We start from the raw sequence: 26208 nt of genomic DNA on the forward strand, positions 1-26208 counted from the left end.
ATTCAAGAAAAACACAGAGAGAGGCAGAGACACAGGCAGAGGGAAAAGCAGGCTCCATGCAGGGAGCCCAACATGGGACTCCTGGGTCTCCAGGATTAGGCCCTGGGCTGAAGGTGGCGCTAAACCGCTGAGCCACCTGGGCTGCCCTGAATTCCACTTTAAAAGAAAAGTGAGGGGTGCCTGGGTGGCATAGTTGGTTAAGTGTCTGCCTTCAGTCCAGGTCATGACCTTAGGGTTCTGAGATTGAACCCCATGTTGGGCTCCCTGTTCATCAGGGAGTCTGACTTTTCTCTTTTGCTCTACCCTTCCCCCTGGCTTGTACACACACACTCTTTCTTTCAAATAAACAAAATATTAATTTTTATTTTTTTAAAAATATTTTATTTGAGTGGAAGAGTGAACGAGTGAGCAAGAGAAGGAGCGGGGAAAGGGGCAGAGGGAAAGGAGAAAGAGTAGGGACCATGATCTCAGGACCCCAAGATCATGACCTGAGCCAAAGGCAGACACTTAACCGAATGAGCCACGGGGAGACCGATGTGGGACGATCCAAGGACCGCAGGATCACACCCTGAGCGGAAGGCAGATGCTTAACCACTGAACCACCCAGGCATCCCCCCAATAAATAAATCTTAAAAAAAAACAGGGTGCCTGGGTGGCTCAGTTGGTTGAGTGGTGGGCTCTTGATTTTTGGCCCAGGTCATGATCTCAGGGCTGTGAGATGGAGCCCCCCCAAGGGGGCTCTGTGCTCAGTGGGGAATCTGCTTGAGATTCTCTCTCTCCCTCTCCTCCCAACATGCACGTCCTCTCTTATAAATAAATAAATAAATAAATAAATAAATAAATAAATAATAAATCTTTAGAGTCTGTTGGGATCCCAATCCAAAGAGAATTATTCACTAGACCCTGTGTATGTGAGTGTGTGTGTGTGTGTGTGTGTGTGTGTGTGTGTGTCTCTCTGTCTCGGTGGGTTCTGGACCCCAGTCTCTGCCCCTCTAACTCCCCAAGGCTGCTGAAAGCACCACTCAGTCTCTTAGCTACCGCTCAGGAAATGCCCCACATGGAAAAGTAGTCCTAAATATGGGGCTACATTCCTTAATTTCCCCCTTCCTAGTTCCTGGCTCAGTAATTCTTCACTAACTTGTTTTAACTTTCCAATGATTTCAAGAAGAGATTTTTCAAGTTTTCCAATTTTGCTAGTTTTCCTCCATAGGAGAGTTGGTCAGAATTACCTAGTCACTGATGCTGGAAGCCCAAACCAACCCTTCCCCTTACCTTCTTATGGAAAAAGTGCTGCAATAACCAAGATTTGCTAAGAAACAAAACGACAATGGAAATGTTAACATTGTAACAATCACCCAAGCCCCAGAACAATAAGAGGAAGTGCCACCTAAGGGAGATTCCACAAATACACAAAAACACAAGTGTAAAACCGTTTAAAAAAGCAACTCAAGCCATCACTGCTAACAAATTTTGTTATCAGAAATTAGCGAGTATCCCAACTCTACTGGAGAATGCTTTCTGTTCAGTTTACAAATATTATATTATAGCAACCTTTACTAGCCAATAGCACTTGGCCCTAAGACAGAATAAAGGTCTGTGGAACTGAAAAACATTTGTGCAGTCTGGAGTTTGTTCTCAGCTGTCAGCAAGGCCAGGTTGGCTGACTCACCAGTGAGCCTCAGCCCATACTTTGAGAACCACTACCACATATATGAAGGAAGAGGCAACTGTTTGAAATCCTTGAACCAAGGCTTTCTTTGTGTGTGTGTGTGTGTGTGTGTGTGTGTGTGTACTTGACTAATTTTTTTTTTTTTTAATTTAAATTCAATTTGCCAAGAACCAAGGCTTTCTTGAATGGCCTTCACTAAATGTTTCTGTCTTGAGATCTCTGTCTTTCTCTGATTAGGTTACAATGGAATGGATTAGGTTTCTTCTGATTAGACCAAAGTACCCTTCTCAAATCCACCCTAATCTTTATCCTAGGCCAGCTTGATTAGACTTGGTGTTTGAAAACTTTCAGAGATTGGTTAAATTACCTATTATATATGGTTTTAATCTGATGAGTTTTGGAGAGTCCTGAGTTTTGGGGATGATTGCAGCATCCTGCTGACCAGACAACACTCAGCAAATAGCCCTAGGTAACTTGTTTGGATAAATGCTGATCTGGTTTCTTAACCTCCTGGAGTCTCAATTTTCTCATTTTAAAAATGGGAATAATTTTTTTTAAAGATTTTATTTATTCATGAGAGACACACAGAGAGAGGCGGAGACATAGGCAGAGGGAGAAGCAGGCTCCCTGTGGTAAGCCTGATGCGGGACTCCATCCCAAGACCCTGGACCACGACCCAAGCCAAAGGCAGAAGCCCAACCAGTGAGCCACCCAGGCATCCCTAAAATGGGAATAATTATGTTGTCCATGTCATAGGTATTTGGGGAGGTTTAAATGAAATAATGAATAAAAAGTCTTAGCACAGTACATGGCACACAGGTAAGCATTATCTCATGAGTTTGTTGGGAGGTAATGCTCTACTAGGGCTGTTTTGGGGCTGGACAGGGGCCTCAGGTCCTCTGAGGGCGATTAAGGGAAACCAGGGATGGGTAGCTAGTGTTCTGTTGAGATTGCAACATTTGACTGAGCAGGGGCTAGGTGTGGCATGGTACCACATGGCAGTGGCTACACTGATACTAGAATCTTTACACCTGAGTAATTAAAGCTAAAGCTTAAAACTAAGGAATTAATCCTGGATCTTAGAATGAAATCATGGAGCGTAGAGCCTGGTAAGATTCTGGAAACTTTGTAGTTTTGTCATGTCTACTATGTTTCCTCCTTTAACATACTTTTGTATTATAGCTACTCAGCACACAGGTGTCTTGGCCTCATAGGACTAAATGCTTTATCTGCTTTATTTCATTTAGTGCTGTTATATTAACCTCATGTTTCATGGGAGAAAATGGAGACTGAGAGAGATTAAGTAATTTCTTGTCTGGCTTAAGAGCTGGATCTCTGAACACAACATATTCCTTTTAGGGTTGTTGAATTTGAGAGTTGACACCACAAATGGCTGTTGAATTCATTCATTTAACAAATATTTAGTGAGCAATGACCATATGCCCTGCACTATGTTGGTCCCTGGGGATTCAGAAATGAATACAAGGCTACAACTGCAATAAAACAGCTACAATAAAACAGCTACAATAAAACAGAGTGTTGATTCTGTGTCAGGCACTTTGTATATGTTAGTTCATTAAACTGTTGTAACCACCCTGTGAGAAGAGTATTGACAATCTTATTTTGTTGATGAGAGGGCTGAGACTCAGGGACTTGCCCAAGACCACACAGCCAGGAAGTGTCATAGCTCAGGACCTCTAACTTTAAAGTCTTGCCTTCTTTTTCAGAAACGAAAATCTCACTTTTTTTACTTTTAAAATAAAAATAACATTCTTTAAAAAAAATAAAAGTAATATATACTCAAATAATATGAGTGCTGATTTTCTCACAAAACTTGCCACATCAGGGTGTTAATAATGATTTTAATTTTTGCCAGTGTATTAATAGATGCAAACACTACAAAGTTGTGTGTATTATTTTCCCATTTTTTTACAGCTTCATTGAGTTATGTTTCATATACCATAAACTTCGCCCATTGAAAGTACATAGTTCAGTGGTTTTTAGTACACAGTATTCTCAGAATTGCGCAACCATCATTATAATCTAACTTTAAAACTTTAACACCCAGGAAAGAAACCGGTACCTATTAGCTATCTCTCCCCATGGGAATACACCCATACCCCTCAGCCCCAGGCTAGTTATCTTTATGTGTTTATAGGCTAGTGATTTTATGTGTTTATTTTGGATTACTTTTTTAAAAAAAATTGATCATGAAGATCAACCCTCTGTCTACCATGCATATTGCAACATTTTATTTTATTTTTGCAACATTTTAAAACTTACTTTCTCTGTTGTATTTGTTGGTGACAGCTCTTCCTGATAGATGTTTAAATATCTTTCAATTTTAAAAATAATTGATTTTCATTCATTATAAACATTTTTCCCTCCTCCAATTATTATAAAGATATCCCCATATCCCCCATTCCCCATATCTGGTCTTTTGTAGTATTGTGGTTTGCCTAAGTTTTCAACCCATCTTGGGCTTAGTTTGAGATGGAATAACAGTATCTTGCCAAATACTACTGATTTGAAAAGTCACTTGCATCAAATGGCCAAATTTCTTTCTTTCTTTTTTTTTTTTAGAAATGTAATACTATTTATTTTTTAAAATAATTTATTTATTTATTCATTTATTCATGAGAGACACACAGAGAGAGGTAGAGACACAGGCAGAGCAGGCTGCATGCAGGGAGCTCAACATGGGACTCGATCCGGGTCTCCAGGATCACGCCCTGGGCCGAAGGCCGATGCCCAAACGCTGAGCCACCCAGGCATCCCCCAAATGGCCAAATTTCTATTCCTCTTTTTTTTTTTTTAATATTTTATTTATTTATGATAGACATAGAGAGAGAGAGAGGCAGAGACACAGGCAGAGGGAGAAGCAGGCTCCATGCACCGGGAGCCCGATGCGGGACTCGATCCTGGGCCTCCAGGATCACGCCTTGGGCTGACGGCAGCGCTAAACGGCTGAGCCACCCAGGGATCCTCTCCTTAACAACTTTGAACAAGGGGCCCCGCACTTTCATGTTGCTCGGGCCCCTGTAAAATGATGCATTGGTCCCGTTTGCAGGTCCCAGACACTGTATTTAGCACTGGGCATCTTCATTAAAAAATTTATTATTATTATTATTAATTTTTTAGCACTGGGCATCTTTAAACGGAATAAATAAGCCACATCATTCCGCTTAATCCCCCCGGCAGTCCCGCTGAGCAGCCCTTCCCATTTTCCTCTTCGTTCTGCAAACGGGGCGACGAGGGCAGGGAGATTCAATAGGCCCCGGAGCCAGAAAGTTGCAGCAGAGGGGCCAGGAGCCAGCACCTGTGTCGCCGGGGCGGCGAGTGAGCGAGCGCGTCTCCCCGCAGGCCGGCCTGGTGCAGCGCGGCGGGGAGGCGGGGAGGCGGGGAGCGCGCGGGGGCGGGCGGGGGCGGGCGGGGCGCCCCGGGTCCCCCCGCCCCTCCCCCCTCCCCCCCCCCCGGAGCCCGGCTCCCCGCCGCGCGTGGCCCGGCGCCCAGAGAGCCCCGCGGGCGCGCCCGGGCCGGCGCGGAGCCCGCCTCCTGCCCGCGACGGCGCGCGCGCTCGCCTGGCGGGCGGGCACTCGCGCGCGCAGCGGTTGTGTTGCCTGCGAGTTTCCCAAGTTCACACAGGCCCCGGGTTGGCATGGCAACCAGGCAACCTGTTCCAGAGCCGCCTGCCTGCTCCGCACATGCCGCTGCCACCGCCGGAGCCGGGGCCAGCGCCTATCCCAGGATGCACCGCGCCAGCCCCGTCCCCAGTGGGCCGCCATGTTGTCGGAGTGAAAGGTAAGGGGGAGCGAGAGCGCCGGAGAGAGAAGATCGGGGGGCTGAAATCCATCTTCATCCTACCGCTCCGCCCGTGAGTATCCGCACCTCGCCGGCCCCAAACGCTGCTCCGGACCCCCAGCGAGCAGATTGTCCCTTTGTATTGGTGTTTGAGGGCGATTGTGGCGGTGAGAAGGGCTCCGGAAAAGCCGCCCGGGGCCCTGGCTGAGGCTCCTCACTCGCTGTTCCTCGTACATGTTTTGGAGTCAGCAGCAAGGCCCCTATTGTTATCAAAGGAGGGAGGGGGCGGGGAGCAGGGTCGAAGCGAGGAAAATGCCGGGGCCTTAGGCCCGGGCCCGGGGCACAGACGCGCCTGTACCTTTCTGCTCAGCCCCGTTTGGAGCCCACGAAGATCGAGGTTGCCGTTCGGGTTGCTTTTTTTTTTCTTTCTTTCTTTCTTTTTTTTTTTTTTTGGATGGGTTCGCGAAGCCGCGAGTCTCCCGTGTGGCCATCAAGTGTAATTCTGGGCCACCCCGGCTGCCTGGACCCCGGGGGCTTCCGCGGCGGCGCCGGAGCGGGAGGAACAATGCCTCGCTTCGCGGAGCAGCCCTGGCCCTCGGTCTAGGACGAGACCCGCCGTGGGGGGGAACTTTGCGAGCCTCGGACGTGGAGAAGTGGCCTTCAGGAAGTTTCAGGCCGCTTGGCTGCCTCCCGGGCGCTTGTGGCCTTTTGTTTTCGGGGGGCGCTCCCTCCCTGAGGCTCCCCGTGCGGGCTCGCCCTCGGGGTCGCGGGAGAAGAGGGACGCGAGTATGGGAGAGTTGGAGCCCTCGACTCGGCGGTCGTGGTAAACAGGCGTCGGGCGTGATGCTTGTCAGTACCACTCCCACGTCAAGTGAGGAAGAGGCTCCGGTAACTTTTTGCACCCCCTCCCTGGGGGCCCCCACCCCCACGGGCGCGTTTACACACACACACACACCGGCATCGGGGAAGGTTTCCTCCTCCCCCCCACCCCCCAACTTGAAGAATTGTTGCTCTTCATTGTCTCATTGGGAAAACACTCTTCCTAGTTGTCGATAACCCAATCCATTCGCGTCCTCCTCTTCCTTGGGACTGAGAATGAGAGTTTATGGAAGGGTTTTTGTTTTGTTTTGTTTTGTTTTGTTTTGGGGTGGGGGGAGGAGGTTCTGTTTTAAAACTCCGTGACTTCTGAAACAATGGGCTCGTGGCTTCAGTGTTTTTTTTTTTGTTGTTTGCTTGTTTGTTTTTTGAAAAAACACCACGCAAACTCACCCAAACAAGCCAAGATAATGTGGCTCCCCAAAGCACTTTTTTTTTTTTTTTTCTTTTTTGGGTAAACAAACGTTTGGACTCCTTGCTAATTTTAACTTTGTAGAAACGCTCTTTTGGGGCTGTTGATTGTTTATCCGGGTCTTTGGGAAATACCCAGTGGATTTTGAACTTTGAATTAGTATTTCGCCTTAGCCGTAATTGAATTCATTCCGTCCAAGGCCGCAGCTTTTTGAAGTTGGGTTTGAAGTTTAGTTTGGGTTTGAGATGAACTGCTTTAAAGTCCATTTATGACCAGAGAACTTTTTTTTTTCCCCCCGAGTGGCAAAAAAATAAACACCTTTTAAACTAAGCGTTTTAGTTGAAGAGAAAAAAAGAGTGGTGGGGAAATTAAATGTGTTCCTTTGCTTGGAATAAAATCTATTAGTGATATTACAAGAAAAAAAAAACTTTGATGTGAACAGTTTGAAAACTTTGTAAGAGTAACTAGAATCAGCCCTTGAGTTCTAGTTGCTTAAAGTATTTTTTATTATGTGCTATTTGTAAAAAAAAAGAATCACATTTCAGATGCTGCACATAACTTTTTAGTGTGCTTTGAGAGTTCTATAAAATGCATCAACAATTTAAATGTTTTCTGATATTTAAGTGACTGACTTCTTAATTTTTGTGCTGTAGTTGCCAAGATATTACACAACTACCCAAGACACATGTTAATTGCTTAGGTATTTGCTCACTTTCAAACTGTCCTTTCTGCCAGGTTTTCTCTTGTTTGAGAAACTGCCTTGCCTCATTAGGTAAAGCAGGAAGTCTTAGGGCATACAGATAGCTTTACAAAAGCCAATTGTTTTGTTTGAAGTTTTTTATGGAACTCCTCCCCCCCTCCCCAACCTCTTGTTAGAAAGTAGTAGTGTTCTGCGCGTTTCAGAGGTAAACTTTTTTTCGTATGGAAGATCTTTGTTAGATAAGTATTGTGGCAAGTCTTTTATTTCAGTAAAAATTGCATTTGCTATTTTAGGAATCCTCTTAAGGGGTTGGAGCTTCATTGCCTTAACTGGTGTAACTGAATTCCTGGGGTCTCAGCATGGTGACTTTAAAGTTACCAAAAAGTTGTCATATCATTTGATTTTGATTAAAAGAACTTGTGAGTCCTAGAGAAAGGATTTCTTCTGTTTTCTGGATGGGGAAACAGGCTCAGAGAGGTTGCTAGGTTAGAGGTAAAACTTAGGTTTTGGGACTCCTCACTTTGTAACAGACTGTTACATTGATACTCCCTTGTGGAAGAAAATGGGACTGGCTACTGTTGATAAAAGGGCAATGACTTTGTATGGTGATGGATGGTAACTAGATTTATTGTGATCATTTAAAGTGTATACAAATATCCATTTATTATGTTGTGCACAGGAAAACTAATACAATGTTATGGTATACTTGCATAAAAAAAGGGCAATTAATTCTTTTGAAAATCAAATGAGAGGGTGTTAGGCCGGTTGGCGCTTTGCAAAGAACTGTGGTAAATACTGTTATGACTTTCTGGTTTTGGTACTTAAGCTTGAACATGATTGTATTCATAAAAGCAGAAACTGTAGTCTAGAAAGCTAGACTACCCACTACTCTAGTAAGATTCCGATGGATTGGAATTGTTAACTGAAACTAGGCATTTCCAAATTAGGCTTTGAATAAATTACAGATTCCATGGTGTCTTTTTCTGGCTTCAAAACATGGATTGTGAGAAGCAAATGCTTCTTTACCAGGAGGTTTAATTCTATAAAGAAATAATAGATTTCTCATAAATCTTGTGAATCTGTTTTTGAAATGTTTCAGTAGGCCTTGGTAGAGAAGGCATTTGTAGTAGTGGACTATTAAACTGATAGCCTTGAAATTAGACTCCAGTGACTATTGACAGGTATTGTCTAACAGATAACTGATTAATTTCTTTGTAGCAATTTTTAAAGCACCCACAGTCTGACAAATGTTCTATCTTATGTACAAATGTAGTTTTTGATTTTAAGAAATTTAAATAGTCATGTTTCATAGTAACATTTTGGAGATTCTTTGTTCCAAAGAATAAGAGAGAAATATTATCTGTGTTGATTTACTGGGGAGTAGCAAGGGGTTGATAGAACTAAGCTTGGGTGCAAAAGATTGGTTATTTTTTAAACTTTTTATTTCTAAGTAATCCTCACACCCATTGTGGGGCTCCAGCCCTCAATCCCAAGATCCCAAGATCAAGAGTTACAAGCTCCATAGACTGAGCCAGTCAGGCGCTCCTGAAACAGATTTAGGTTTTGCAACTCACTAGCTGGATGGCTGTGGGCACATCATATAACCTTAGTGTTTTTTTTTTTTTTTTAAGATTTAAAAAAAAATTATTCATGAGAAACACACAGAGAGAGAGAGAGAGAGACAGAGAGGCAGAGACACAGGCAGAGGGAGAACCAGGCTCCATGCAAGGAGCCTGATGTGGGACTTGATCCCGGGACTCCAGGATCACGCCCTGGGTGGAGGGAAGGTGCTAAACCGCTGAGCCACCCAGGGATCCCAACCTTAGTGTTTTCATTTGTAAAGTAAGTCTGATAAAATTGTCCTGCAGTATATTTGCCACACAATTGTTATTATTGAGGTATCTTTTTTAATAGTGAGATTTCTACATTAGTAAAATGAGTTTGATTTGATTTCATCCTGTTTATAGTAGAATAATGATTTGATTACAATTGTAAATTATTGGTAAAAATTTTGACCCACCTCCGCTCCCCCATCAACAGCATCCAGAAGGGTTCAGGCTAAGAACATTCTGTTGCTGTTCTTGGTTGGGGTGGGGTGGGGCCGCCTTTACTGTTTCTTCAAGGAGCATCCTATGAATATGTTGGACATTTTAAAGGATCTTTTCAAGTTTTAGATAGTCTGAGTCATTGCTAATTATATATGGGGTTTGGATTTTTGTTTGGTTTATTGGCTTATGTCTGTTCCACTTGAAAAGTGATATTTTATAGAACTTTTGTTCATTTAAGAAGTATCTGCCAAAAAAAAAAAAAAAGTATCTGCCAAAACTGGCTTAAAGTATAAAAAAGTCCAGTAGAAGAGCCACTGATTAAAGTCCAATTCTGTATCTATTGTTAGGTTTGGTAGCAATAAGCTTTCCTGAAGCTACTGTATTGAATTCTGATCTCAGTGTCTTTCATACTGTCTGCCACGAACCAGCTATACTTATTTCCACACCTGCTCATATTCAGCAACTTTAAAATAGAGGTTTCAGTTTGGAAAGTCACGTATATATTATAAAACATTTAGCTGCTTCGTAGAAAATGGTTGTAGATGTGGTATTGCAAAGGACATGGGACTCATTTTTGTCTTGGTATATAGCAAGTTATGTTTTAAAAAATGGAAATTTTAAACATTTGTAACTTCTTTGTCCTTAGGTGTTGGTGGAATGAGCGTTGCATGTGTCTTGAAGAGAAAAGCAGTGCTTTGGCAGGACTCTTTCAGCCCCCACCTGAAACATCACCCTCAAGAACCAGCTAATCCCAACATGCCTGTTGTTTTGACATCTGGAACAGGGTCGCAAGCGCAGCCACAACCAGCTGCAAATCAGGCTCTTGCAGCTGGGACACACTCCAGCCCTGTCCCAGGATCCATAGGAGTTGCAGGACGATCCCAAGACGACGCTATGGTGGACTACTTCTTTCAGAGGCAGCATGGTGAGCAGCTTGGGGGAGGAGGCAGTGGTGGAGGCGGCTATAATAATAGCAAACATCGATGGCCTACTGGGGATAACATTCATGCAGAACATCAGGTAAAAAAAAAGTTCACTATTTCAGCTTTGAAACTGTTTTATAATCTCTGTTCACTTAGGATATCTGCTTCCAGTGAATGTCTTTAAAAGCTTAAATTGCTAATTTCATTTGGTCCAAATTTAAGAGTCATTTGTTTTAAAGGATGAATGTTGTAATATTGTTACTGGGTCATTTATCATTCTGGTGCTAAATAGTAAACAATTCATTTAAGACAAGATTGTTTTGATGTGCATGTGTTATGTTTTCGCACATACTTTTTTTTTTGTTTAAAGACTTTATTCATGAGAGAGAGAGAGAGAGAGAGAGAGAGAGGCAGAGGCAGAGGCATAGGCATAGGCATAGGCTGAGGGAGAAGCAGGCTCCCTGCAAGGAGCCTGATGTAGGACTCCATCCTGGATCCTGGGATCACGCCCTGGGCGCAGCCCAGATCACAACCGTGGAGCCACCCAGGCGTCCCTGCATATACTTTTTAAACCAAGAATACATTTTTTCCTTTTACATATATTCTTTTAAGAACTGTTTGAGCTGTTTATAGTTTGCATCCATATTTTCAGAGCCTTTCCTGTTGGGTGTGGGCGACTTTTGTTTTTAAGATGTTATAGTTAAAAGTAGTAGGAAGTTGATAACAAATTAGCTGCTCATGTGAAGTTTATTTGAAATGGAACTGGTATATTTGATGTTTTGTGTCAGAGAGGTGCGGTTGTGGCTTTTAGGTTTCAACCATCTTTGTCCTCTTGTTCTAAGCACTTGTTTCATTTGGTTAGTTTTAACATGCTTACTTTACTAATCCCACACCATAGCTGGAATCACAAATATATTTTACTGAGAAGAGAGTGTTGTCTGAACTGTGTTTCCTAGCTTCCTGATAGTGATAAAAGGACTGGAATATTTTAATCAGGCTATTCTTTGAAATAGGGTATAGGTTGAATTTGCAGAGGGCTGATTTTATATTGTCAATGAGTACTGACTAGCAAAAAGAACGGACATCTTTCACTAAGTCTCTGGTGCTTCTGTTCTGCTTCAGAAATAAATCAGGTACGAGCACACTTTGCAAACCTGAATTCTCCGTTGTGCTTTTTCTGACCCTTCCAAAAAAGGCAGTGTGTGTGTGCGCCGTGGTTCTTTATTATAGTAGAGATAAAGAGATGGAATTTATCTTTTATGTTCATGAGATTTATTGAGCACATTGGTTATATGTCTTTGGTTTATTGGAATAATCCTCAGTATCAGTGCTGCTTCATAAGCATTTACTATGTGTAGGTATGTGATTGGGCACTAAGAAGTTAAGACATACAGGGGGCTTTTATTATTTTTTAATTAATTTATTTTAGAGAGCGAGAGAGTGAGCTGGGGTGGGGAGTAGAGGCTGATCTGGGTGGCTTGATCTCAGGATCCCAAGATCATGACCTGAGCCAAACCAAGAGTTACACTCAACCAACTGCACCAAACAGGTACTCCTAAGGGATACCTGCACTTAGGGCACTTTTAATCTTTGTTGTTGTTGTTGTTTGTTTAAAGATGTTTGTTTATTATAGCACAAGCAGGGGGAGGGGCAGAGGGAGAGGGAAATAAAGAATCTCAAGCAGACTCCCTGCTGAGCACAGAGCTGGACATAGGCCTTGATCTGAACCCTGAGATCATGACCTGAGCTGAAATCTGGAATCTGGTTAACTGACAGAGCCACCACCTGGGTGCTCTAGGGCGCTTTTTATCTTTAAGGCATTATATTTCTTTGCTATTTGCCTGGAGTCTTGGGGATAGGAATCAGATTTTATTCACCTCAATATCCCATTCCCTACAATTTGGCGTATAATAGAACTTCAGAGGAAATCTGTTGAATGCATGGCTGCTTAATCATTTGGCTTTAAAATAAAATTGGAGAAAAAGGACATTGTCAAAAAAAGAAGGGCCTTGAATGCCAAGGCTAAAATTTATTCAGTAAGCCGCAGGATCTTTGAATGTATATGTATGGAATGGCTTTTATCCATTGGTGTTTGGGAAGATTGAGTTGGCAGTGAGAGATTGGAGTGGGTGGTAAGGGTTGGTGTGAGCAATGGAAAAGAAGTTATGGGATTAAGAAATACAGAGTTTAATGGTTGAATTAGAAATCTTAGGTCCCTGGGATAAAGAATAGAGGAAAGGGAATAGAGAGGGGTATCTGGTTTGGGGACAAGATAATTAAATTTGGTAGTATGTATGTTGAGTTTGAGATGTAGGCAGCTGTGCAGGTAGAGGGCAAAGTAGGAGGTGTTTGGTTTGGATGATATCTGTGTAGGGGCAAAAGTGGAATCTTTGCCTTATTTGGGTAAACATTGTTTAGAAGTTATAAACATTGGTTTGAAAAATCTCTATCATAGATCTTGTGTTGGCTTGCCTAATGATAGGCTGTTAGGTAAAGCTTAAAGGAGAATCAGGGTGCTTGCCTGTCCTGTGTGAGGTGGGAAGATCAAATTCTGGGTCAGTTTTTGGCAGCACTCTAAGATCTAAAATCTGGTTGTGCTGTGTAAGTCAACAAGTGTTTATAGAAGGCTTATTAGTCTGGGCTGTGTCTTATGCTGAGCCTTATCATAAGGAACCACATCTGACTTGTTGAGCAGTTTTATCTGGGTCAGTTAGCAAACTGAAATTACTGTTAAATGGCAAAACCTGTTCCATACCCAGGGGGCCTAAACCAGTGAACCAACTGGGAATTGGCACTCATCACAACACAGTTCTGTTGGACCAGACACATGATATAATGAACAGTGTTAGAGAAACTTAGGGTAGTTGCTGTTTGCAGATGTGAGCCAAAAACAGATTACCTCTACTACAGTCATTATAATGTATTATAATTTACTGGTTTTGGTGTTTATCTGTTCCAGGGCAGAAACTTGTGTTTTTAAAGACTGTCAGGTGATGGCTGTAATTTTTGTGTTGATTGTTTGAGGGAGGATCATAAGTTCTTCAGATTGGTACTCGGATAAAGCAGTAGATCTTAGAGCTTAGCTGTCCTGCAGAGAAACACAAGGGCAAACAGGTGAGGCAGTGGTGAGTGTAGTAGAATTGAAGAGTGGAGGGGCTTATCTTTAGGTGGAGAATCACTGCCCTCCTCAGTCACTGTTATTGATTGGAGGAGTAAAAAAAAAAAATTTGTCAGGTGGGAACCCCACTGATGGGGATAGAAACATTTATATTTCAGACACCGGACTGTATTTCCTGTCTTTAAGTCTCAGAAAAGTGCCACGGGGGAGGTAGTATCCTTTTTGAGAGATGAGAAACTGAAGCTTAGTTACCAGATAGAATCTGGTTTTGAAATCAGGTCTTTGTGATTCCAGTTCCCATGCTCTCTTAAGTTTCTGCCTCTCCCCCCAATGGTTCCTGCTTTAAAAACTAAACCAAAGCAAACAAAATGATTGCAACAAAGTAGCACATTCTGAGGTCAGAGAATTAGTTGCCATAATTTTTGCTTGAATTTTAGAGATGATAAACTTGATAATGAGAGGAATATAAATAATGTTGACTTTTCTTCTAGAATTACAAGTGCCTTTTTTCCACAGAAACAGTAATGCTAAAAGTCCATTTTTTTTTCTGATTTGTTTTTATTACATGTGTATTCTAAGTAGTAATTGTGGGAAACTTATCTATATCAAGACAGAATGACTCAATATATAGTGATCTATTTGCCAGCACAATCTGCCATAACCCCTGGGCTATTATTCCTGTTTGGTGGACCTATTTCATTACCTTTTTTTTTTTTTTTTTTTAAAGGCCTTTTGGCATAATGGAACAAGATTTAAATCAAATTGACAGAATGGTTTTTAGCAGTGAACTGGTGAAGTAGAGTATCACAGGCTGTGATGCCAGCCACTACTATTGGAGGGAAGGAAACTATTTATTGTGCCAGGCACTTTATTTATTTATTTATTTTTTTAAAGATTTATTTATTTATTTATTCATGAGAGACACAGAGAGAGAGAGAGAGAGAGGCAGAGACACAGGCAGAGGGAGAAGCAGGCTCCATGCAGGGAGCCCGACGTGGGACTCGATCCCGAGGCTCCAGGGTCATACCCTGGGCTGAAGGCGGCGCTAAACCGCTGAGCCACCCGGGCTGCCCTGTGCCAGGTACTTTATAGGCATTCATTATTGTTTGTGAACAGTTTTTTACACTTAAAAAACTTTTTTTTTAACCCTTTGAAGTTAGGATTTTCCTTTTTTTTTTTTTTTTAAAGATTTTATTTATTCATGAGAGACATAGAGAGGGGCAGAGACACAGGCAGAGGGAGAAGCAGGCTCTATGCAGGGAGCCCAATGTGGGACTCGATCCCAGGTCTCCAGGATCACATCCTGGACCAAAGGCAGGCGCTAAACCCCTGAGCCACCCAGGCATCCCAGTTAGGATTTTCCTGCGTGATGTAGTATCTGGGTTTTCTCCTCTTTTAATAGTGAGCTCTTTAAGCTGTGCCTAAATATATGTATGTGACTTTTAAAAAATATTTTCTATATTTGAAATGTAAACTTTAACATAATCAGCGTGAGGCTCTCTAAAGGTTTAAACAACAGCTTGAGAACATGTCTTGTAATATGCACTGCTTAAAAAATCTTGCAAACTATTTTAAATAATTTAAAATTTATTGAAAACAAAAAATTTAAGTTTAAAAATTAAACTGTTTAAATATTTGAATAAATGTTTAAAACTAGATGAAACTTAAAGACGATAAAATAATTTTGAGGTGAGGAAGGTGTTCAAATTTGTGTTTTATTAAGATTTTTAAAAATTTTATTTTATTTATTTATGATAGTCACAGAGAGAGAGAGAGAGGAGAGACATAGGCAGAGGGAGAAGCAGGCTACATGCACCGGGAGCCCGATGTGGGATTCGATCCCGGGTCTTCAGGATCGCGCCCTGGGCCAAAGGCAGGCGCCAAACCGCTGCGCCACCCAGGGATCCCAAGATTTTATTTATTAGAGAGAGAGAAAGAGGGCAAGCCCTTGAAAAAACATGAGCAGGAGGAGGGGCAGAGGAAGAGGGAGAAGTAGAGCCCCTGCTGAGTAGGGAGCTCTAAGCTGGGCTCCATGCAGGACCCCCCTCCCCTCAGGCACTTAACTGACTGAACCATGTACAAACTCTTTTTGATTGGGCTCTTTCTGTATTGGTCTTTTTTTCTACCTTAAGAATATAAATATATTGTCACTTCTTTTAAGACTTAAAATTATTGTATTTGGCATAGTTAGAAACTTCAGAGCCCCATTTTTGAGCCAAATTGAAGTCTTTGGAGGGGAATGAGGGAAAGAAGTCTCATGGACTTTGTTTTTTTGGCTTGTAAAACTTACAGTAAACAAGACAATGTATGTCGGTCAGGATGTTATAAAATACTAGAAAACACATCTTCCTAAGTAAATAATATTATTTAAAAATCTTGCCTACAAAAAATTTGTGTATTTATTTCAACAGTAATTTTTATAACCTGAGCACTTTTATTTTCAATAGTATTGAAAGTTTCATCATGCAAAGCCAAGGTCAAGTCTTTGACTTGTGATTGTTTTATTCTCTTATTGTGAAATCTGTTTTCTCTGTAAACTGCTGTGAGATAAAGTGGGTGATGAAATAGGGGAAGATTTTTAGGGTCGACCAGTTGAACTGTGTGGCCTCTGTACTGGATTTTAAGGGGCAGAGGTAGGTAGCTCTACTTGAGTGAAAGGAAATTTTAGAGGACAACTAAACAGATCTTTACTTTTGCTAGTAGTCTGTTGGCACTAGGATAGATCAGTATCCTCCATAGGGTTGACAGCTGGTGGAAGATAATTCTAGATAGCCAGGCAGAAGTCAGTGGATTAACCTTCTTTTTGACTTTGTTTGTACCTCCATTTTCTTTCACTTTGTCGTGTCACCTTCTAGTGGTATCTTGATTTCCACCCTTGGTATGGGTGTCCTTAACTCTTCAATGGCTGGGAGTTAATCCTTATATTTTTAATTAATAAATACTCCGTTAAACTAGGAGGGAGCTCAAGTATTTCCCATACTGAAAATCTTGTCATTCCCTGGAGATCCTTCTCTTCCTCTCCTCTCCTCTCCTCTCCTCTCCTCTCCTCTCCTCTCCTCTCCTCTCCTCTCCTCTCCTCTCCTCTCCTCTCCTCTCCTCTCCCCCCTCCTCTCCCCTCCCCCTCCCCCTTCCCCTCCCCTCCCCACCCCTCCCCCTCCCTCTCCCCTTTTATTTATTTATTTATGAGAGAGACAGGCAAGGGCATAGGTAGTGGGAGAAGCAGGCTTCCTGTGGGGAGCCTGATGCGGGACTTGTTCCCAGGAGGACTCATTCCCAGGACTGTGGGATCACGACCTGAGCCAAAGGATCAGAGGGTCAACCACTGAGCAACCCAGGTGCCCCTGGAGATCCTTTTCTGTTGTTCCTGCTGAATGATCATTTTAGACTATGGGCTTCTTACTTTTCTGGGTAGATTGCTTAGATGTTTCAGCATTTGGGTCTTGCCATTTGGTTAACATCATACTTTAAAGCTGAGTAGTCCATGCTTTCATATTTTGTTTTACATCTGTACTCCTTGAGCCTTTTTCATTGTATTTGGAGTTCACAAGGACTTAATGTTATGTACTTGATCAAAAGGATCGTCAGTAGGTTTTCTTTAACTGTAACTTTTAGAACTATTTTCCATTTTTTTTTCTATTTTCCATTTTTAAGAATTAGTTCTGGTGAAAAAAATAGCCATCAGTTGCTTTTCTCTGATATTGTGTGTGGTACTTGATTGTCCTCCTTAGATGGCAACTTGCAGAGATATATCTTTGTTTCAGAAGGTGTTTGTTGTGAAATTAGGAAAAATAGGATAGGTGGTAATGAGATGTAACAATGGGAAAATAAGGGTATGTCAGGGAAATGAAGGAAGTTAATTTAGAATTTATAAATATTTGCCAGAGGAGTGGGTTATAGAATTTGCTCTGGGGTGGTACCTGTGGCCAAAGAAAAGAGGGAAATGTGATGAATTATGACATAGAATCTTTTTTTTAAAAATTATTATGAGATTCTCAGTAAGAAAAATAGCAGTTATTTAGGAAGAGCTATGTTTTAGATTTCAGTTATGGATGTGTTTGAAGTGCTTTTTGAGTAAAGTAATATGATACTGTTTCTTAGCACACTTCTCTGTACTTGCAGAAGAGATCTCTATTGTGTATGTGTCTGTTTTCTCTCAGGCAACAGCATTTGCTGAACACTTTGTACAGGCTGAGCCTGATTACAGAATTATGCTTCTGTGTATTGTGGAAAAGATAATTAAAAAAAAGTTCTAGCACTGGCTTAGAATTTATCCACTCTTGGATAATGACATAACTTTCATAGAGAAACATAGGACTGACCACACACTGCCAAGAAGAGTAGTTAGTGCTGAAGATAGGGTGTAATAGTTTTTGTGTTTTTGTTGTTGGTTGAAGGATTTGTGGCCCTCTTCCTCTCTTTTTTATACTCAGTTTCTTCATTTTCTGGATATAATAAGGAGATGTAATGAGAGAGTGGCTTCTACTCAGTGGACTGCTCTGGTAGTTTGTGCCTTGCCTGTGACTATAGTGAGGAGTGATGGGTTGTGGAGTTTAATATTTGGAAACTTGACTAAAGAACTTGGGCCTGACGGGTGTACATTGGTGATAGAACCTGCAGTTGAAGAGTAATTGGACCTTTTTCAGAGGAATGCTCTTGTGTGTTTTTTTCATGTAATATTGTTGGAGAACTGTTGATTTTAAAGTGCCTTTTTAATGGTTTCAGAAGATTTAGCAGATATGGATAGGTCTATTGCCTTTAGTAAGTGCTCTTTTATGGTTAAAGTACCCTTAGTGTTTTTATGAACCTCCTCAGGAAAATTCTTGGGTTTGTACAAATCGAGGGCCCTGAAGATTTTTTTAACTGCTTTAATGATATATAATTGATCTATTTAAAGTGTACAATTCAGTGGTTTTTAGTGTTCACAGAGTTGTCCAGCCATCACCACAGTTTTAGAATATTTTCATCACCCCGTCCAAATATACCCGGTAGCATTCACATTTTTTAAAAAGGTTTTTTTATTTATTTATTTTTGAGAGAGTGTATGTGAGAATGAGGAGAGGAGCAGAGGGAGAGGGAGAGAATCCCAAGCTGACTCCACACTCAGTGTGCTCTGACATGGGGATTGATCTCACAATCCTGAGATCTTGACCTGAGCCAAAATCAAGAGTTGGATGCTTAACAGACTGATGCACCCAGGCTCCCCAATAGCATTCACTTTCTAATCCTTGGCAACCACCTGTCAACTCTGTGGATTTGTCTATTCTGGACATTTCATAGAAATAGAGTCCTACAATATGTAGTATTTGTGATTAACTTCTTTCACTTAGCGTCATGTTTTTTTTTTTTTTTTTTAAATACTTTATTTAGGGCAGCCCCGGTGGCGCAGCGGTTTGGCGCCGCCTGCAGCCTGGGGTGTGATCCTGGAGACCCGGGATCGAGTCCCACATCGGGCTCCCTGTGTGGAGCCTGCTTCTCCCTCTGCCTGTGTTTCTGCCTCTCTCTCTCTGTGTCTATGACTAAATAAATAAAATCTTAAAAAAAAATATTTATTTATTCATGAGAGACACAGAAAGAGAGGCAGAGACACAGGCAGAGGGAGGAGAAGCAGGTTTCATGCAAGGAGCCTGATGGGGGACTTGATTCTGGGAATCCGGGATCAGGCCTGAGCCAAAGGCAGATGCTCAACCGCTCAACCACAGGCATCCCAAGCATCATGTTTTAAAGGTCCTTCCATGTTATAGCATGTATCAGTACCTCATTTTTTATTGTTATTAATAGTCCATTATATAGGTATATACCACATTTTGTTTATCCGTTTATCAATTGATGGACCTTTGGGTTGTTTATACTTTTGGTTCTTATGAACAATACTGCTATGTACATTCATGTACAAGTTTTTGTTTTTTTAAAGATTTTATTTATTCATTCAGTGAGCACGAATATAGGGGAGAGGCAGAGGGTGAGGTAGAAGCAGACTCCTTGCTGAGCAGGGAATCTGACACAGGGCTCCATCCCAGGACCCAGAGATTATGACCTAACCATCTGAGCCACCCAGGCGCCTAACGTGTACAAGTTTTTGTCTGGAGATATGCTTTCATCTCTTTTAGATACCTAAAGATTTTTAAAGGTTCAGAAGTCTCTAATGTAGAGATAGAAACATAAAGAAAATAACTTCACTAGTGGCAGTGCTTTGTATTTTTTATTTTATCTTTACTTTTTTAAAATAAGATTTTATTTATTCATGAGACAGAGGCAGAGACATAGGCAGAGGGAGAAGCAGGCTCCCTGTAGGGAGTCTGATACAGGTCTCCATCCCAGGACCCCAGGATCATGACCTAAGCCAAGGCAAATGCTCAACCACTGAGCCACCCAGGCATCCCTATTTTTTACTTGTGTTTAAGGTGGTTTTACCTTTTTAATGATTGATCGAAACCCAGGATCTGAAGCACAAATTCCAGATGTCTGGTGGCACTTTTCTGCAGGCTTAATTTTTTATTCTTTATGTAAGCTCTAAGCCTAACGTGGGGCTTGAATTGACAACCTTGAGATCAGGAGTCAAAGAGTTGCATGCTCTACCGACTGAGCCAACCAGACTCTGGGTATTTTTTATTTTTTTATTATTTTTTAAGATTTTATTTATTTATTCATGATAGAGAGAGAGAGAGAGAGGGGCAGAGACACAGGCAGAGGGAGAAGCAGGCTCCATACAGGGAGCCTGATGTGGGACTCGATCTTGGGACTCCAGGATCGCACCCTGGGCCAAAGGCAGGCAGGCGCCAAACCGCTGAGCCACCTAGGGATCCCCCATTTTTTAGTTTTTAAATTTTAGTTTTTTTAATTGAAGTACAGTTGACATATATTAGTTTCAGGTGTACAACAGAATGAGTTGACACATAGGTTATGAAATGATCACCACGATAAGTCTAGTTACCATTTGTTATCATACAAATTTATTACGCTATTACTGGCTGTATTTTTTTTTTTTTTTAAGATTCTATTTATTTATGCATGAGAGACGGGGGTGGGGGGGGTGGGCAGAGAGAGGCAGAGACACAGGCAGAGGGAGAAGCAGGCTCCATGCAGGGAGCCCGATGTTGGGACTTGATCCCGGGACTCCAGGATCACACCCTGGGCCAAAGGCAGGCACTAAACCACTGAGCCACCCAGGGATCCCCCGTGGCTGTATTTTTTATATTGTAGTTTTTTATATATCCATGACTTAATTATATTATAATTGGACATTTGTACTTTATTCCTTTTGTCTTTTTGCTCATTCCCCTGAGGCCCCCCAACTACCATTTTGTTCTATTTGAATCTGCTTTGTTTTGTTTGTTCAGTTTGTTTTGTTTTTTAGATTCCATATGCAAGTGAAGACATGCTATATTTTTTTTTCTGTATGATTTCATTTAGCATACTATCCTATAGGATCATGTTGTCACACATGGAAAGATTTCATATTCTTTTGTGGCTGAGTAATATTCCAGAGTGTGTGTGTATGTGTGTGTGTATACCACATTTTTATTTGTTCATCTATCAGTGGACACTTAGACTGTTTCCATATCTTGGCTATTGTACATAATGCCATAGTGAACAATGGGGTGCATTATTTTTCTGAATTAGTGTTTTCATTTTATTTGGATAAATACCACAAATGGAATTGCTGGATTGTATAGTATTTCTAGTGTTTTTTTTTTTTTTTTTTTTTTTAAGTTCATTTAAGATTACTTAAGTAATCTTTATGCCCAACACACGGCTTGAACTCATGACCCTGAGATCAAGAATTCCATGCTCTTCTTCCAACTGAGCCAGCCAGGCACTGCTGTAGTTTTGATTTTTTGAGGAACTTCCATACTGTTTTCCATAGTGGCTATACCAATTTACATTTCCAAGTGTGCACAAGGATTCCCTTTTCTCCACATCCTTGACAACACTTGTTATTCCATGTCTTTTTTTAAAATGGATTTTATTTATCTTTATCTTATGATTTTTAAAGATTTTATTTATTAGAGAGAGTGAGAAGAGAAAGAGAGCATAAGGAGGGGCGGGCAGGGGCAGAGGGAGAAGCAGGTAATCCACTGAGCAGGGAGCCTGATGTGGGGCTTGATCCCAGGACCCGGGGATCATGACCTGAGCTGAAAGCAGATGCTTAACTGACTCAGCCACCTAAGAACTTCTCTTTCTTGTCTTTCTGATACTGGTCATTCTGACAGGTGTGAGGGGGTATGTCGTTGTGGTTTTGATTTGCATTTGTGTGATGATTAGTTATGTTGAATATCTTTTCATGAGTCTTTTGGTCATCTGTCTTCTTTGGAAAATCTCTATCCAGGTCCTCTGTGCATTTTTAAATAGATTATTTGGTGTTTTGGTGTTGAGTTGTACATTATCTGCAGATATTTTGGGTATTAACCCCATATTAGATATATCATTTGCAAATATCTCCTTCCATTCGGTTGGTTGCCTTTCCATTTTGTTATGGTTTCCTTCACTGTGAAAAAGTTTTTTAGTTTGATGTAGTCGTATTTATTTATATGGTCCTTGCCTGAGAAGACAGATCCAAAAATATATTGCTGAGACTCATGTCCAAGAGTTTACTGCTTCTGTTTTCCTTTGGGAGTTTTATGGTGTCAGGTTTTACACTTCGGTTTTTAATCCATTTGAGTTTATTTTTCTGTATGGTGTAAGAAAGCATTCGAAGTTTCATGGTTTTGCATGTAGTTGTCCAATTTTTTTAACACAATTTATTAAAGAGAGAATTTTTCCCATTGTATATTCTTTTCTCTATTGTATATTCTTGCCTCCTTTGTTGTAGATTAATTGACCAGTTTCTGGGCTTTGTATTCTCCATTGATCTGTGTGTCTTTTATGTGCCAGTGCCATGCTGTTTTGATTATTATAGCTTTGTAGTATAGTTTGAAATCTGGGAGTATATCTCCAACTTTGTTTTCTTTCTCAAGATTGCTCGGGCAATTTGTTTTTTGTCTTTGTTTATTTGGTTCTATACAAACTTTAGGATTATTCTAGCTCTGAAAAATACTTTTTGATATTTTTGGGAATGCATTGACTCTATAGATGCTTTGGGTAGTATGGACATTTTTAACAGTATTAATTCTTCCATTTTGTGAGCATGGTGTATACCTTTTATTTGTGTCCTCGTCAATTTCTTTTATCATCTTACAAGTTTTCAGAGTACAGGTCTTTTACCTCCTTGGTTTTATTTATTTATGGATGTTTTATTCTTTTTGGTGCAATTATAAAACATTGTTATTTTTACATTTCTCATAGTTTTTTTCTTAAGATTTTATTTATTCATAAGAGGCAGAGACCTAGGCAGAGGGAGAAGCAGATTCCGCAGGGAGCCTGATGTGGGACTCAATCCCAGGACCCCAGGATCACTCCCTGAGCCAAAGGCAGACACTCAACCGCTGAGCCACGCAGGTGTCCCTCTCATAGTTCTTTATCAGTGAATAGAAATGTACCAAATTGCTGTATATTAATTTTATATTCTGCAATTTTACTAAATTAATTTTTTAAAAAGATTTTATCTATTTATTCATGACAGATGAGAGAGAGAGAGAGAGGCAGAGACAGAAACATAGGCAGAGGGAGAAGCAGGCTCCCTGTGGGGAGCCTGATGTGGGACTTGATCTCAGAACCCCAGGGTCATGACCTGAGCCAAAGGCAGACACTTGACCACTGAGCCACCCAGGCGTCCTTGAATTCATTTATTCTAATAGTTTTTTTTTTTTTTTTTTTTTTGGTGGAGTGTTTACGGTCATTTTTGTAAGTATGTCATCTGCAAGTAGTGGTGATTTACTTCTTCCTTACCAATTTGGATGCCTTTTATTTCTTCTTTGCTGTGGCTAGAACTTCTAGTTCTGCATTGAATAAAAGTGAGAATGGGAGTCCTTGTCTTGTTTTTGATCATAGAGGAAAAGCTTTCAACTTTTCACTCTTGAATATAATGTTTGCTGTGGGTTTGTCATATATGGCCTTTATCATGTTGAGGTATATTTCTTCTATACCTATTTTGTTGAGAGTTTTTGTCATACATGTGCCAGGGCTTTTTAGAAATAAACTTGGGAGGGTAAGTTTATTTATAACTTTACACCATAGATTTGGGAATTTTTCCAAGCAACAAGTTTTACTAGAACTAATGGTAACTTTTTTCTCTTATCTATGAAGTAAGTGTTTTCACATTAACAGCATAAATAAACTTGTTTACAACTCTGGGAACAGGACTGCTTAAATTCAACAGTTTTCAAGGAACTTTTCTCTTTAGATATCATATATATATATATATATATATATATATATATATATATATATAGTCAGTTGATCCAGTAATGACAAATAGTTTTTCTCTGCTAAAGGAAGTTCCCAAAGGATTTTAGCAAGGGAACAGTTCATTAACCTAATTCTAGTTATTGTATGTATTTAAAAGCACCATACCTGCTGTTAATTAAAAAATGTTCTTTAATTTGCTAAGAGTTTATTGGTTTAAATTGTTCTTTTTTTTCCCCCCAATTGGCCAAATTAAGGAGATATTACAAATAGTGATCAGAAGCCTGGTAAAATGCAAAACAATGGAATTAATGTATTTTTTCTACGAAGAAACTTAATTTCATGAAGCGAGGAGAGAATTATAAAGAACATTTTTTTCCAGACAAGAATTTCAGTGAGTGTCTACATTGAAATGAGTGTAATATGAAGCTGTGGTGTGTTTGAGTGACACAAATCAGATGATACTAATTTTATATTAAATACAGTTCCTTTGTTAATTTATTATCTAGAAAATGGCCTTTAAGCTCTGTGTATTCATTAAGAGTCATGTACATGGGGAAAGGATTGGCAGGAAATATGACCAAATACTGCTTTTATTTGGGTGGGTGGGGAGATTATGGGTAATTTGGTTTTGTCTGTGTTTTTATTTCCCAAATTGCAAACCCTGAAATTTTTATAATTTTAAAAAGGAAAAAAAAGATAAACCTTGTACCTTTTTTTGGTTAAAGATTTAATTTATTTGAGAGAGAGCAAGAGAGAAAGCAAGAGAGCACGAGTATGTGTGCACAAGCTGGGAGGGGCAGAGGGAGAGGGAGAAGCAGACTCCTGATCATGACCTGAACTGAAGGCAGATGCTTAACCGACTGAGCCACCCAGGCATTCCAACCTTATATCTTTCTATTAAGAACTTATTGGTGTATGTGCTGCTGAACTGAGCACTATTAAGAACTTATTGGGGTACCTGCCTTGCTCATTTGGTGGAACATGTAGCTTTTTTTTTTTTTTTTTTTTAAAGATTTTATTTATTTATTCATGAGAGACATAGAGAGAGGCAGAGACACAGGCAGAGGAAGAAGCGGGCTCAGGGAGCCCGATATGGGACTTGATCCCAGGACTCTGGGATCACGACCTGAGCCAAAGGCCTATGCTCAACTGCTGAGCCAGCCACCTAGGTGTCTCAGAGCATGTGACTCTTTTTTTTTTCTTTTTTTTTGGCATGTGACTCTTGATCCATCCCTGGGTCTTGAGGGTACACCCTACACCACATTGGGTGTAGCGCTTACTTAAAAATAAATAAATAAAATCGTTAAAAAATGTATATAAAGGGCAGCCCCGGTGGCGCAGCGGTTTAGCGCCGCCTGCAGCTCAGGGCGTGATCCTGGAGACCCTGGATCGAGTCCCACGTCAGGCTCCCTGCATGGAGCCTGCTCCTCCGTCTGCCTGTGTCTCTGCCTCTCTCTCTAGCTGTGTCTCTATGAATAAATAAATAAAAATCTTTAAAAAAAAAGTATATAAAAAATAAAGAGCTTGATTTACTGTATTGAATGAAAGAGGTTATACATTTGTAGTGGAATTTTGGCATTGGAAAAGATCTTGGAAATTATTTAACTTTTTTTCCAATGTAGTGATCTCCTTTACATCAATTTTCTCTGTTTTAATAAAAAGTAGGTTAGTGTTTTGAGCAGAGGTTGCTAGGATAGGTTGAGTGTATCCAGTGAGATCTAGAGGTGATTTTTAGTATTGAGTACTGCCTTTCTGTATCTAGAAGTAATAACGGCACATACTTTATAAACTATGTGCTGGAGACATTCTTGTCTGTCTTACGTATGATTTGGATCCCCAGTAACTGTTGGTTTTTATCATTTCCATTTTATGAGTGAGGAAATACAGGGCCAGAAAAATGAGATGCCATATTTTATGGTTTCTGATGATGCATGTTGAAGGTGATTACCTCATGGCCTTGTCACTGGACCAGTCTGGAGACCTACCATTCTTCATTATGGCATATTTGACTTTTCCCTAAAACACACACAACAGGCCTCCTTTTTTCCCCCCGAATTAATTAATTAATTAATTTATGAGAGACAGAGAGAGAGAAGCAGAGACACAGGCAGAGGTAGAAGCAGGCTCCATGCAGGGAGCCCGATGCGAGACTTGATCCTGGGACTCCAGGATCACACCCTGGGTCGAAGGCCAGCTCTAAACCGTTGAGCGACCCAGGTGTCCCAACAGGCGCCTCTTTATACATTACACATTTTAAGCCCTACCTGCTGCGCATATATTAAAGTTTAGGGACAGCAATAAGAGTTTAGTTTGTGTGTCTAATTATAGTAGCCCAGTATGGATACATAATAGGTGCTCAGGGAGTGCTATAATTTTG

The 26208-nt window shown here is 40.8% G+C and overlaps 1 protein-coding gene across 23 annotated transcripts in view; it reads left to right on the plus strand.

Moving 5' to 3' along the window:
* The first annotated feature begins 5317 nt into the window (after window positions 1-5317).
* The window catches only part of PUM1 (pumilio RNA binding family member 1), a 134083-nt gene continuing 113192 nt past the window's right edge, over window positions 5318-26208 (plus strand). For 12 of the 23 annotated variants that reach the window (XM_035713254.2, XM_035713256.2, XM_035713262.2 and 9 more), the window contains exons 1-2: window positions 5319-5470; window positions 10153-10526. In XM_035713254.2, the coding sequence (XP_035569147.1) occupies window positions 5374-5470; window positions 10153-10526 (471 nt within the window). In that variant the 5' untranslated portion in view covers window positions 5319-5373. Of the gene's footprint in view, window positions 5544-10152; window positions 10527-26208 lie in introns of those variants that run through there. The other 11 variants (XM_035713281.1, XM_035713282.1, XM_035713283.1 and 8 more) reach the window with 4 other exon arrangements.

Source organism: Canis lupus, chromosome 2 (assembly GCF_003254725.2).
Source record: "Canis lupus dingo isolate Sandy chromosome 2, ASM325472v2, whole genome shotgun sequence".
Taxonomy (NCBI): domain Eukaryota; kingdom Metazoa; phylum Chordata; class Mammalia; order Carnivora; family Canidae; genus Canis; species Canis lupus.